Source organism: Cataglyphis hispanica, chromosome 7 (assembly GCF_021464435.1).
Source record: "Cataglyphis hispanica isolate Lineage 1 chromosome 7, ULB_Chis1_1.0, whole genome shotgun sequence".
Classification (NCBI taxonomy): domain Eukaryota; kingdom Metazoa; phylum Arthropoda; class Insecta; order Hymenoptera; family Formicidae; genus Cataglyphis; species Cataglyphis hispanica.
Window position 1 is genome coordinate 3387266 of NC_065960.1, and position 12809 is coordinate 3400074.

The 12809-nt window shown below is 33.7% G+C and overlaps 1 protein-coding gene across 2 annotated transcripts in view; it reads right to left on the reverse strand.

Moving 5' to 3' along the window:
* Positions 1-12809, reverse strand: part of LOC126850732 (gamma-aminobutyric acid type B receptor subunit 2) — a 66159-nt gene that overhangs the window by 22561 nt on the left and 30789 nt on the right. For both annotated transcript variants that reach the window (XM_050593986.1, XM_050593988.1), the window contains exons 3-6: positions 10058-10375; positions 8318-8422; positions 7676-7741; positions 1057-1254 (exon numbers count right to left, since the gene is read on the reverse strand). In XM_050593986.1, the coding sequence (XP_050449943.1) occupies positions 1057-1254; positions 7676-7741; positions 8318-8422; positions 10058-10375 (687 nt within the window). The remainder of the gene's footprint in view (positions 1-1056; positions 1255-7675; positions 7742-8317; positions 8423-10057; positions 10376-12809) is intronic.

Genomic DNA, 12809 nt, shown 5'->3' on the forward strand with positions numbered 1-12809 from the left:
AATTTGGCATTAATAAATTTTTTTATTCTATTAGTACAAAACTTTAATTTTGACATTCAAAGCTATAAAAAAATACGCTCTCCTTATCACGCTTATTAATAGCGTTGTTAAAGTTTCCGTATTTCAAACGTAATTATTTTTTCCACTCGGTGAAACGAGAAATTACACAGATATACGCGGCAAAAATTATTCATGATGATATCGCGAGAGGAAGCCGCGTTCCACGACATACTCGGGACAGATCTATATTGGAAAAGTATTCGTGGGAGAAATGCCAGTCGGATGTGCGAAAAGTGTGATATGCTCAATCCACATACGACGATTTCGCAAAAAGTCTATTTTCGTCTGTCTATTTTCGACTTGTTATTTTCAAGAATATTCGAAACTGACGGTGACTTAGTTGGCACGATAATGTCAATTATGAGGACTCGTCGTCCCAATTAAACTGATTAAACTCAATGCTAATAAATCTAACGTGTGAAAAGGCGATGTTTGCGCGTCTTTTACGCGTCTGTTTCTACTTTGACGTTTAACTTTTTTTAATGGAACAGAATAGAAAAGTGAGTTCGTCACAAGACATTCAGCTTTCTTTACTTCAATACTCTATTCTTCTAATTTCCCGGGGCTTCATTTATTATGCTAGTAGCAGCAGCGATAGGTTATTATTGTTACAGCTTCGTGACTAAGTTTTTGCATTTTTGTTTTATTTTCATTTTAGTAATGTTTTAGTTACGTAAAATTTTGCAATTCTCGCCGTTATCGTTAGCAGTAATGGCCGAAAAGACAGTTTATTTTTTTATTTAATGTGTTTACATGAATATACTCAATAAACTGCTGCAAATGCAATTTTTATTAATGGAAAAACCTACTTTAAATTCATCAAAGGATACGATAGAAACTAGAGAGAAACTTGAAGAATTTTATACATGTTGTTCAAAAATTTTACGCTTATGATATATTAATTCAATGGTAGCCCTCTTTATTAGCCATCTATTAATAAGCTCCACTACAACATTTTTACAAGTTTATGTGGCAAATTTTGCAGATATGACGTACCAATCCTGAGTCGCTGATCTCGTCTCCCACGACCGTGGCGTGACTCCTGACGATGATTAAACCGTCCAGAGTCTGCGACAGCTGAGAGGGCGAACATTCTCCGACACCATACCGCCGATCGCTCGTCATCAACGAGTCGACGGTATCACCTGGCAATATCCAAGCGTAATCACCGCCGTGCATCCCGAGCTTCCAAGCCTGGAAAAATTATGATAAAAAGGATTCACAAGGTAAAAGATTTTATAAACACGTTTTTGCAAAATTTATTCTAGATGAGTTCACCGTTTAACGCTGTGCGCAGGATATGTTGGCGAAACTCTCTCCGGCAACAAAATTAAACAGGAGTTATAAAAGGACGTTGCTTCGGTTCATCGCGTTTGCGAACAATAGGCACGAAAACATAATGCTGCGCCGATAGTGTCATATTATCGCGATCGATTCCACACGATTGCATGTTTCGTCGAGATAGCCGAGGACGATCGTGAATTCATTGCTTCTCTTAGTTCATCAGTTTTACTTGATCGATTTACTGAATAGAGCGAGAGAGATTATATGTCGCAATCCGCGCGTCCGATCAGATTTTATAATATCATCGAGCGAAGTCTTCTCTCTGGAAAGAGATCGACGGCGATCGCAGTGTCGGCCACGGGAAATATTTATGACGATCGCGTAACGATGTTGGATGTTCCGTATAATGAGAAATAACGCCGAGAAAAAGATTGTTCGCGGACGAATGTCTTTGTAAAATATATCCCATCATGTGTCTCCCTCTCATCTTCCTGCTGTCTTTACTTTCCCGGCGCTCTCCGTCTTCTGCTCTAGAATTCTCTTTTACTTTTTTAGTTTCATGGCTCTGCCGGGTGTACTTTGAGCATTGTAATATCTGCCTAAGGCATTTTATATCGTTTTCTCGCTTTATCGGTCAAATTAGCGGATGAAGTAGGTCGTCGTTATGAAATTGTACTTTGAGAACATCTTGACGCTTTCTTCTTTCACTGGATTATATCTATATATTCGTCTTGATACAATCAATTTTTTTTAAGAGATGCGATTATAATCAAGTGAGAGTGATTTACTATATATGTACACATATACATGCACTTAGTCAATAGATATTTAAAAATATTGTATAAATTCAGATAAAATTTCTATATAAAATATAGATATAAGGTAAATTTTATGGGGAAAATAATAAAAATACTTGGTTCAATTGTTGTTCTTTTATTCGTATAAAAAAAATTATAAATTTTGATAGTACACGTATTTGCATTCTTTAAAATGATATTTGTATTTTGTCACTGGTGAGCGAAATGCGGCAAATACATGAGAGCACAACTTGTCACGAATGAAGAAAGCGTATCAGTTCTTAAAGAATCTAGAAGGAAACGTCGGCAAGTATCGAGCACGTGCATTCTCGTAAATCAGGTTGCTGCGTTTCTTTACAAGCGTAGCAGCCAGTACACTAAAAGTGGTAATAAAAAGTTGTTACTTCAGCGCAGAAGGCTGCGGTAGGGCAGTTAATGGCTGGGATTATTTGTGGTCCGGCGTTAAACTAGGGAAGAGGTGGGCAGTTGCGTGCTTTCGCTTTACTTAAAGTATGGTTTTTCAATAACGTTAGTACATCCTATAACGTGATCTCTCCGCAGCGATGGAAGAAAGGGAATTGATCGTTAAAAAATATTGAACGACGGATATTTTACTATCCTTGCATCTTTTTGTTCAATTTTTATCATAGCGAAGATTTTATCTTCCTGCGAATTTTTAGTAACTGAATAGATCTTTTTTTAGTCTCGAATCTAATCACATTAATTGTACAATTACGACAGTAAATGCTGACACGTGTAGCGATATATTTTTGCGCCAAAATGATTGATTCTTCTATGAATGCATCGCAATGTTACGGTTTTGATGCCCGAGTTGCATTATTATTCGTTACTTTCTGAGACAATTAGTCATTCAACACAGAATAATAGATTTGCAGTGAACCGCACGATTCAACATGCGCCGCTTCAGCATATCTCCATTCCTCAATTGATCAATAGCTGAAGATTCGTCCATTTCGCTGGAAAATCGTACCTTCGTTACGTACGCGTCATCGGCAAATATCGAACACAAAGCATAACAAAAAGAAGAATGGAATTGAAATCGCGCAGGTGGGAAATTACAAATTGTTTCAAGAAAAATCCTTGCAGTAAAAAATTCTATCAATTGCTTCGTGTCATAATTTTCCTATGAATTAAAAAAAAAAAAACAATACTAAATTTTTTATCGATTTTTTTTCTCCATTTATTATATTATTATGAATCAATCATAAAAATTGACTTTTATATCAATATTACGATTTATGCAGCTGTTGCAAAGTGGTTTTGATAGGGATGTACGATTATTGTTTAAATAATAAAATAATCTAATATCTTACATTGCATGACGAGATCACGATTATCCGAAACTGGAGCAACGTGCAAGGGTCATAAAAAGAATAAATTGAGAATAAAAAGAAAAATTGTAATAATCTAATATTACAAATTGTGACTACACTACATCGGAACATAGTGTATAAAAAAATATAAAAGAAGATTTTTCGAATGCGTGTCACGTCTTATATTAGTCATATAGCTACCCACAAGAAAATAAAAGCGAATATAGGAAAGTATTAGAGTACTTTTTTATAAAAGAGTATTCATATTGAAGATATCGATTCGCTGTTGTACAATGATTACGTCCATAACGACCTATAAAGGCATAAAATATAATCCTTTTGTTCGCTTATAAAAAATGATCATATCAATCCATCAGCTTCTATACAAGATATTAATCTTTCATTTCGCTTTTTCATTACACTCTTTTTTTTCGTTTCGCTATACTATTCTGTCGAGAAGGAAACAGACAATGTCTGTCCCTATGTAACCGTAATATAAACGGTGCGAGCGTGACTTACAAATATTAAACGTCGCCAAAAAACGACGAATGTCAACGACGGATGAGTCGTTTGAAGGAAAGCACGATTCGGAATCGATAATTTTTGAATGATGGCAATCGCAATTGAATTGTTGATATATACGGCTGTCCAAGATGTATCGTCTCTTCGTGCTCGAAACCCGTACTCGGAAATTCATTTTCATTTTCACGCATCGTTTATGTAATTGACCGATATGAGGGATGCTGCGAATCCTATCCGAGGATCTCCATTTGCAGAGAAACACGTGCGACATTGCCGATTTATTTTGCGAATATGAATACTCTAATGTGATATTAATGTCCGTTGAATGTCCTATAATTTTGACGTTTCTCCCCTATATAGGATGGGTCACAAGGAATATTCGTATAATCTGAAATTATCCTTGCATGTAACGTTTTGCGTGGGCATGATCGTGACAACCGAAGAGAAATGGACACTATTGTCGAGGTTTAAGGTGTCATATGGTTCACGTAAGATGTCATGTATGTTACGTGCTGGCTCGGGTTAACTTGTAAAGCAAACCGATATACATACTTCAATGCAAACGTGCACACCGGACGCTGACGCGGGCACATACGATTACGATTGTAATACAATGGTCTGTTCTTCAGCTGTTTAGTATAGCGCACGATGTCTGCTAAATGAAAATGAGGCAACTTATAATAATGCAAGTGAGAAAATGTGAAAAATATAGTCCAGACGTGCAATCATCTAGATTGTTTCGCATTTCTAAAATCTCAAAATAAAAGAAAAATATCTCATTTTTTTAAATAACAAAGCTAATATTTTTAAAATTATGTAAGCCGTTATTAGAATGTATGCTCAACAATTAGATTAAAAAATCTGGTTTTAAAATCATTTTTTTTTTGTTTTTTAGAATACCTAAATAAAAAAATATTCTAGCATGAGAGAAACACACATTATTATAAACGAACATGCGAGTGTTCTGTCATTAAAATATAAATTTTTAAATAAAATATAAATTTTGAGATAGATGAGAATTAATCTTGCACGGAAATGCAGCTGTGGAAATAAGCTCAGGAAATGAACCATAAAATCTTGGAACACTAAACAGCACGATTTAAAGCATCGCATGCAGAGAGTCGGTAAAGAGAGAAGAAGAGAGAGAAAGAGAGAGAGAGAGAGAGGGAGTAGAGAGACTTATTGCAACTTGGTAATTTGTGGCAAAGGTGCAAGTAGCGCATATATTCCGGGATGCAACAAACCGAATGTAATTTAAACTCGATGCATATAGCGATGTTATGTAGAAATTAAATTATAGTAAATTTAACATAAAAAACGGTGCAATCTACTGAGTTTTCCTCAAAGATACAAGAAAATTTGATATTATTCTTCTCTCTTTTGTGTCTCAATTAACTTTAATTACAGAGATATGACGTCAAAACATAAATTAATCCGATCCAAAATCGAAAGATCCGACAAAGAACAAAAGTCCGGTGGGATATAATGTGTCTGATATAAAATATTTATCAGTAAAAGTTAAAGCTTGTTTTATATCACATTTTCTTTTCTGAATCCCATCTTATTTATAATGAAAGAATTTATCAGTAGCTAGAACTTGTTTTATATCAGACATTTTCTGCTCAATGGCATCCTCTATTATTCCATAAAAGCGAAAAACGCCAATATACTTTTTTATTGTTTTATAGTATTTCTTTTGGCATACACATCGATTTTTCCAAGCTCTTTAGCTTTTGATTGAATACTTGAATAAATTATCAACATTCCGTACAACATTACGTGTGTTTACGACAAAATTTGCCGCTACGCCGAGTCGCACATTGCGCAAACAAGAAATTGCGAACAAGAATTGATATCAAGGATTTGCAAGAGCAAATTGGTTGTTACATATGTTAGCATGAAGAAGATAGACAAACTGCAATTATTTATGAGACATCATTTACTTAATGCTAAGGAACGATGTAACTTTACAAAGTTTTCTGCTTTTAAAATTAAAGCAATCTCTTAATAATTCTATTGCATATTTACACAATATTTATATTATTTGGAATTTAAAATAATAATTTAATAACAATAATTTTTTAATAAGTTTTTAAATTTTCATGTTATGGTTTTACGTGTTATTGATTTAATAATTTATTTTTGATAATTTTCAAATAACGATGGTACGCAGTATGGTTTATGTACATGCAATCTAAAATGCAAGATGCTTCTCTTAATGGATCATTCTGTTTGCTTACGTATATTCCGGTATCTCATCTGCATGTTCATCACTATGCGATATGAGATACTTCAAAACTCGCACTACAAACAAGACTCGAAAAGCTTTTGCGAACGGTCTTAAATTACAAAGGGAGCGAGGAGAGAAGCTAAACACTGCGTCCCATTGGCATTATGTGCTTATGCTTTTGTAGTATTGTATGACTATTGATAACACGTATCTGATACACTTGATATCCACTTTCTGCGCTTCGCTTAAAGACAAATATACATTTATACGATATGTAGCAGAGAGTTGTATCATGTAATACAGAGAAAAGAAACTGCTGTATATGTGTATTGTTCGTGCATGATACATTTTTGCAGGAAAATCAAGTTCTGTCTAATGGTTTAGCATTGTAGAAAATTTTATGATACAAACAGCGTTCTAGTTTCTTTTCACTCCGGTAGTTATTTGTAGTTATTTACAAAAAATATTCACCGTTGTGTTGTTTTTACGAATTCGAGCGTTTGTAAAATCCACGCTGCAAGGAATTGCTGAACGTTTTCATTTTATAAAGTTTGAAGAGAATTGATGTACCGCGTAGACGAAAAATATGGAAGTGAATTCTTATCGCCGAGTAAATATCAGAAATTCAGGTATAATGAATAATGAATGTTATTTTTCGAATAAAATTCATCGTATTGTTTTAATACTTGACATGGAAGTATTTTCCATTTCCGGATGTTATTTTTTTATAAAACTTATTGCGCGTGCTGTTTTCGTAGTACTTGACACGAGCATTTTCTAGTTCAATGACATATTGAATGAGTCAACATTTCGAATAAACATCTATTTATTTTTTAGAATTGTATTAAATCACATAATTATACTGTCAATACACAATTATTAAATTTTAAAAATCTGAGTTTGAAGCAACAAAATGTACTTGTAAAAGAGCATATTATTATCTCTTTGCTGATGAGAATTGTAAAAGAGATAACGCAAATAATGTCATCACACACAGATAATTAATCGGGGTAATTGATAATAATATTTGAAAATATGAGCGCTGTGGAAAGTTAAATTTTTAAACAAATTTTGCAATCATTGAGTGCGCAATAAAACCAGTAATGCTTTCGCAGACAATTACAAAATTACTTTATTTTTGGTTAGTGAGAAATTTTAACCAAATCAATAAAAACTTTAGACATGAATAGTTTGAATGACATAACTTTGTTGAAATTACGTGAGTTATATAATGAGAGTTATTAAAAGCATCATTAATTAATTCTTAAGAATATAATCTCTTCTTTATCATTTTGTAGATACGTGTCTAAAAGTTTTACACTTTATTTCTTTTCTTATAATAAAAAATAAAAAAAAGAGAGAAAATTTAGTTATAATGAAAATCTTTCATAAAATTTATTTTTCAAAAATGATATTTTTATTTAATCAAATTTGTTTAAGCAACTTACCTCACAGAAAACACGTCGCGCCAATTTGGGTGAGAAACTTCCAATAATTATCCTAGTATCCAACTCCTGTAATTAAAAAATAGAAAAAAGAAAAGAATAATTAATTTTGAACATCTTTTATTAAAAGTTTTAGTTTGAGATTAATAAAATATTATCAATGCACGTAAATGATTGCAATTATTGATACTGATAGAACAAAAGAGAAATAGAAAGAGATAATTGCAAGTTGAAAATTTTATTTGCCTCGTAATTTTGCATTAATTCTTATTAAATTATTATTTTGTGCTTTTTTACCTAGTTAAATGTCAGCTAACATATGTTTAGTTATATCTAAGGAATAACAGAATTACCCTTTTATTAAAAATTGAGTTAATCTGCGCATATTAATGCTGCAAGTGCAAATTTAATTCTGATGTGATAACATGCCAATCGATACTTTGCCGCTCATCTCGTGAGAACGAACTTTGCATTTCAAAGGCGAATTACGGCCAAAAGATGATCTGAACTACCGGCTGGCCGAATAAACCACCTTTAGAATCAGATCTAACTGCGTGAAACGACCGTTATTCCAATTCTCATCGTTAAATTGTAAAAAATAAGAGGAAGGAACGACGTAGTGTGACATTTAAATGTGACTCTTACCTTTAAAGTTCGCAATTGTTCCTTGTAATCGTTCTCAGCAAACGTGATGGTAGCAGTGCACGTGATATTCGCCTGCTCCAGTTCCGTGACCAGATCGTTCACTGCCTGAAACAGAGATGTGTGTCATACGTGCAACATGAAGCATACAGCCAGCGATAGATGCAGAAACGCGAATGTGTGACATTTGTTTGTCACGTCCTATTTAGACGAAACAAAAATCTCGCACGTCGCCTTCACAAATACATATCGTACGTCACACGCGACATGAGTTTTGCTTCGTTTATCTAGAAAAGGACTATCGTGTTGTTTGTTTATCTCGCATTTACGGTCATCTCTCTGTAAAACGCATCATTCACATAACGAAGTTTAATTAGCGACGTGTAAGCTACAGCTGCTTTTCTTGCGTGTTGTTATGTGGTATCTACGTACATACATACTTTTTACGATGTAAACCAATTTGTACGTAGGATGTTCCGTTGTACCACGACAAACTATTTATTTATAAAGTAGTTTAACTCTAGTTTTTGAAAACGATATAAATTTTAACGAGATGTAGATGTGAACTGATACGTCGGTGCGTCGATTTCCATAACATTTTCCTAATTACTGTTACTTGACTTTCGACATAGAAGACTTTATACATGTTTTATTTAAAAAAATTACAAAATTGAATTATTTTTCTTATTAAAGAAAGAAAATTAAGTTAAATGTCGCAAATAATATAATCCAAAAAAAATGCTTGACTGTTTGATAGATAACGATTAAAAGATTGCGTATTTCAACATATGTTTCTATGAATTGTCAATTTACTAATTCCTCTCTCGTATTTCAAAATCCTGATAATACGACGTTTCTGATTTTATCCGTGATATATTGCTAGCCTACATTAAAGCCGGATATGATGTGTGGTAGTTTCCGTTAGAATGTAACGACGGAAATTGACCGAGAATTAACCGAAACGCGATATCAAACGCCCGGCGCTCTGGTTAACTACGCGTGGGTACAAATCGAAAGTTAATTAAAGCCGACATAACGGAAACTTCACTACACAGACCGCACGTCACATCGAACACAAACGAACTTCCGTGGTGTAGTTTGCAATTAAATACGCGGTTACGTAAAGCGAGATAGAGAGATAAATACACATATCGCGCGGAAAATGTAGCCGCTCGCGACTGCGTTATCGCCTACTCGCGTGCGTTTCCTTCGTATTTCGGCCCCATCGCATTCCACTTCATCTGATCTCGATATTTAAACGATAAAAGCTGCGATAGAGTAGACACTGGATTTATAAGTGGATATTTTTGGCATGGATTTAAATCGTGATTAACGTCATTTAAATGCCGTTCTTTATGAAGGCATCGATTTTCAACGTTATTATACAGCAAACAAAATTTCTCAATTAATCTGCAGATTGATAAAATTTTTTGTTCGCGCTTGCGTTTATTCTAAAAATTAATTGGGTCAATTGCGTTTATAAATCCCATTTACAATTTTGCAAGACATATTACACACGTTTTAAAGACTTTAAGTGAAGGATGACATAAACATTAAAGATTCTTGAGTAATCTCGAAAAAAAATAATATAACGTCCATCCGATATTACAAGTTATTTTCGGTGCGGACTATGTTAAAGTGACAAAAAAGCGCTGAACTCGAAACTGCTCCGATAAATTAAAGAGAGTTGGTTTGCTTCGCTTTGTCGCTGAGCAACATTCGTGTTTCTTACGACCTACTTACCAAGGAGTACATGTCGCCTGTTTGCGAGAGGGCTGTGACGGTGTCCCATCCAAAGTGTTTGATCAATGCTATCCTGGCCGGATTGTGACTCGAGTCGGGCGCGACGGTTCGCAGGAACAGAGGAAACTCGTTGGAATCCGAGAGGGCCGGTGCTGTCGAGCCAAACGATACTTGAATCACGTTCCAATAAGGTACGATCTTGGCTAATGTTTCGGTGACCTCGGAACAAGCAGTACCGAGCAAGAATGGCATGAGGTTTTTCTTTCTCGTCGAGTACAAGGCATGAAAGAATCTATCCACAGCCACTCCAGAATCGCACTAGAAGCAGAAAAGTGGAAATTTTGATAGAGATCGCGTAACATCCCAGCTACTCTCTAGTGATCTTCCATAACTTATTACAGAAATATTTTCCGAAGAATCAAATTTTTTATCATTGGGAAACAGTGAATTATTTTAGCGTAAACATATTATTAATATTTGGAATATTAAAAAAATTTTCTACTCATAAAATCGCTTCATTTGAATGAGATTTAAAATGTCATCGGAGAAAATAACTCGTGGAGCCAGTATCTATTGAACATAGTGCAAAGGTTGCGTATCTTCTAAATGAAGTGAAGGGCTACAAATGGCATTATTATCACAGTGGGAGAAAGCATTGAGTATAGCACGTTCTTCGCGCGATGTTTGACCATCAAGATGAACGAGAAGGAATACCCAGGGCGCTTTAACGAGCAATTATTCAACGCGAATGGAGATCGAGGCAAACTTGAAAGTGCGGGAAAAAACTCAAGGGTTTTCTCACAGCGATGCGGAACGACGAATTACGAGAAAACGGGTACTCTTTTCGATCCAACTTTGAACATGAGTACTACCTATCTACCTACTTCACGTCTTGTTACGTAATTTCATTGGATCTCGATGAGAATATCGAAAGTCGAAAGCAATTTTTGAAGAGAAAATTGGAATCTTTGGCGTATCCTTTCCCGTTCAAGAATTCGAGGAATTTTTTCAAAAAATTATATTAGAATCTAGCAATATTTTTTATATGCATATATAATTTTTTATTTAATACATCAATGTTCAGGAACATTGTAGATATTTCGTTGAAATTTCGATATTGAATGACAAAAAGTTCTTAGAAATGTCCTCAAGTCTTTCGAATCGAGTTAGAAACTTATTTTCATGGACTACATGCTGAACAAGTGTTCATCTTTGCAGCACGTTTCCAGCGCGTCCGACAACATTCTGGACGTAACTACTTGGCTTAACGAACATCGTGTGTCATGCATATCCATGTCTTTCGCAACATCTCAGTTTACAGAGACAATCAGCTTGCGTGAATTCTAGTTTGACATCATCCCATGGTGTTAATCAAACTCTCAATCAGCTTGTTTGCATACGTCCAAAAAGTAAATTAATTAAACGATAAAAAATTAGCAATTATAACACGATTATCGAAACCTGTTGCGTATAAAATAAGGTCAGTATTACTCGATATTTAAGAGAGAGAGAGAGAGAGAGAAAACGCGTTTTCGTGTTCTGAAATTTTTTATTTTCTGAAATTATAATATTGCAAATCCAATATAATTTATATATCTATAAAGCAATCGTACAACATTATATGAAGTGATAAACGCAGATTTTCTTTTATTTTAGCGTTTATCCACGTTATATTTAAAGATTTTTATAAAGATTTTTATATGAAAAATTTTATATTTTGATATGTTGTATGCAAATGACATAAAATTATTCTCCCTAATATCGAGCTTTGATTGTGAAATGTGAGATGTTGCTATTCATTTCCTATCGGTCGATGTTGCACGAATGCTGCCCTTACATCGATCATAATTCATCTTCGATAATTAAGATGTCAGCCATGTTTCACGCTGCAGTTGACACATATTCTGGTTTTCGCATCAATTGTCAAATTAGTGGCATAGATACTGTCAGTTCATAATGAATATCGTTAATTGCGCCTTTATAATGGACAATTCATAATGTCGTAATATCCCTCCACTCACAAGTAATTTACATAACGATGTAATTTTACTCTCTTCACCTTATTAATGAGTAAAGGTGACATCTGCAACAACTTGACATTAATAAATCAACATCAATAATGCAAACTGATGTGTTTTCATCGAATAATGACAAAGGTATAATTATTAATAACTTCAAATATGTATTTAATGCAATATACTGTCACTCCAATTTAAATTTTTGCGCGTAAGAGTATTTTTACAACTATTATTTCTTCTTTATTTTGACATACTAACATGATTCATTTTATTGTCCTAGCACACAGAACGTGCGCCCCTTCCACGGGTTTACTTTTAAAAATAAAAAAAAAATAAAAAATTGATTTTTGATGCTCTAGATATAATTTGGATTAAGAATGTGCTGCGTAAAACAATCCAAACGCAAAATCAAATAATTAACATAATAATAATTATTTTAATAATAACTTAATTATTTATAAAACGATTAATATATTACTCCGTGATTAGTTAATATTTAATTAAGTTTAATAAATATTTAATTAAGTTTAATAATAATTGATTAAATAATTGATCTATTATTTAAACTACTTATATAACTTAATATTTCGCATATATATTTTTTATAATACGTAAAATATTTTGACAGCGAATTAACAATACCTAATATGGTATTCGGCCTTGTCGACGTAAACATTGGCGCGCTATTGTTTACGTATCACGGTCTTGCTATTATTCATTTGGAGATACCTGAA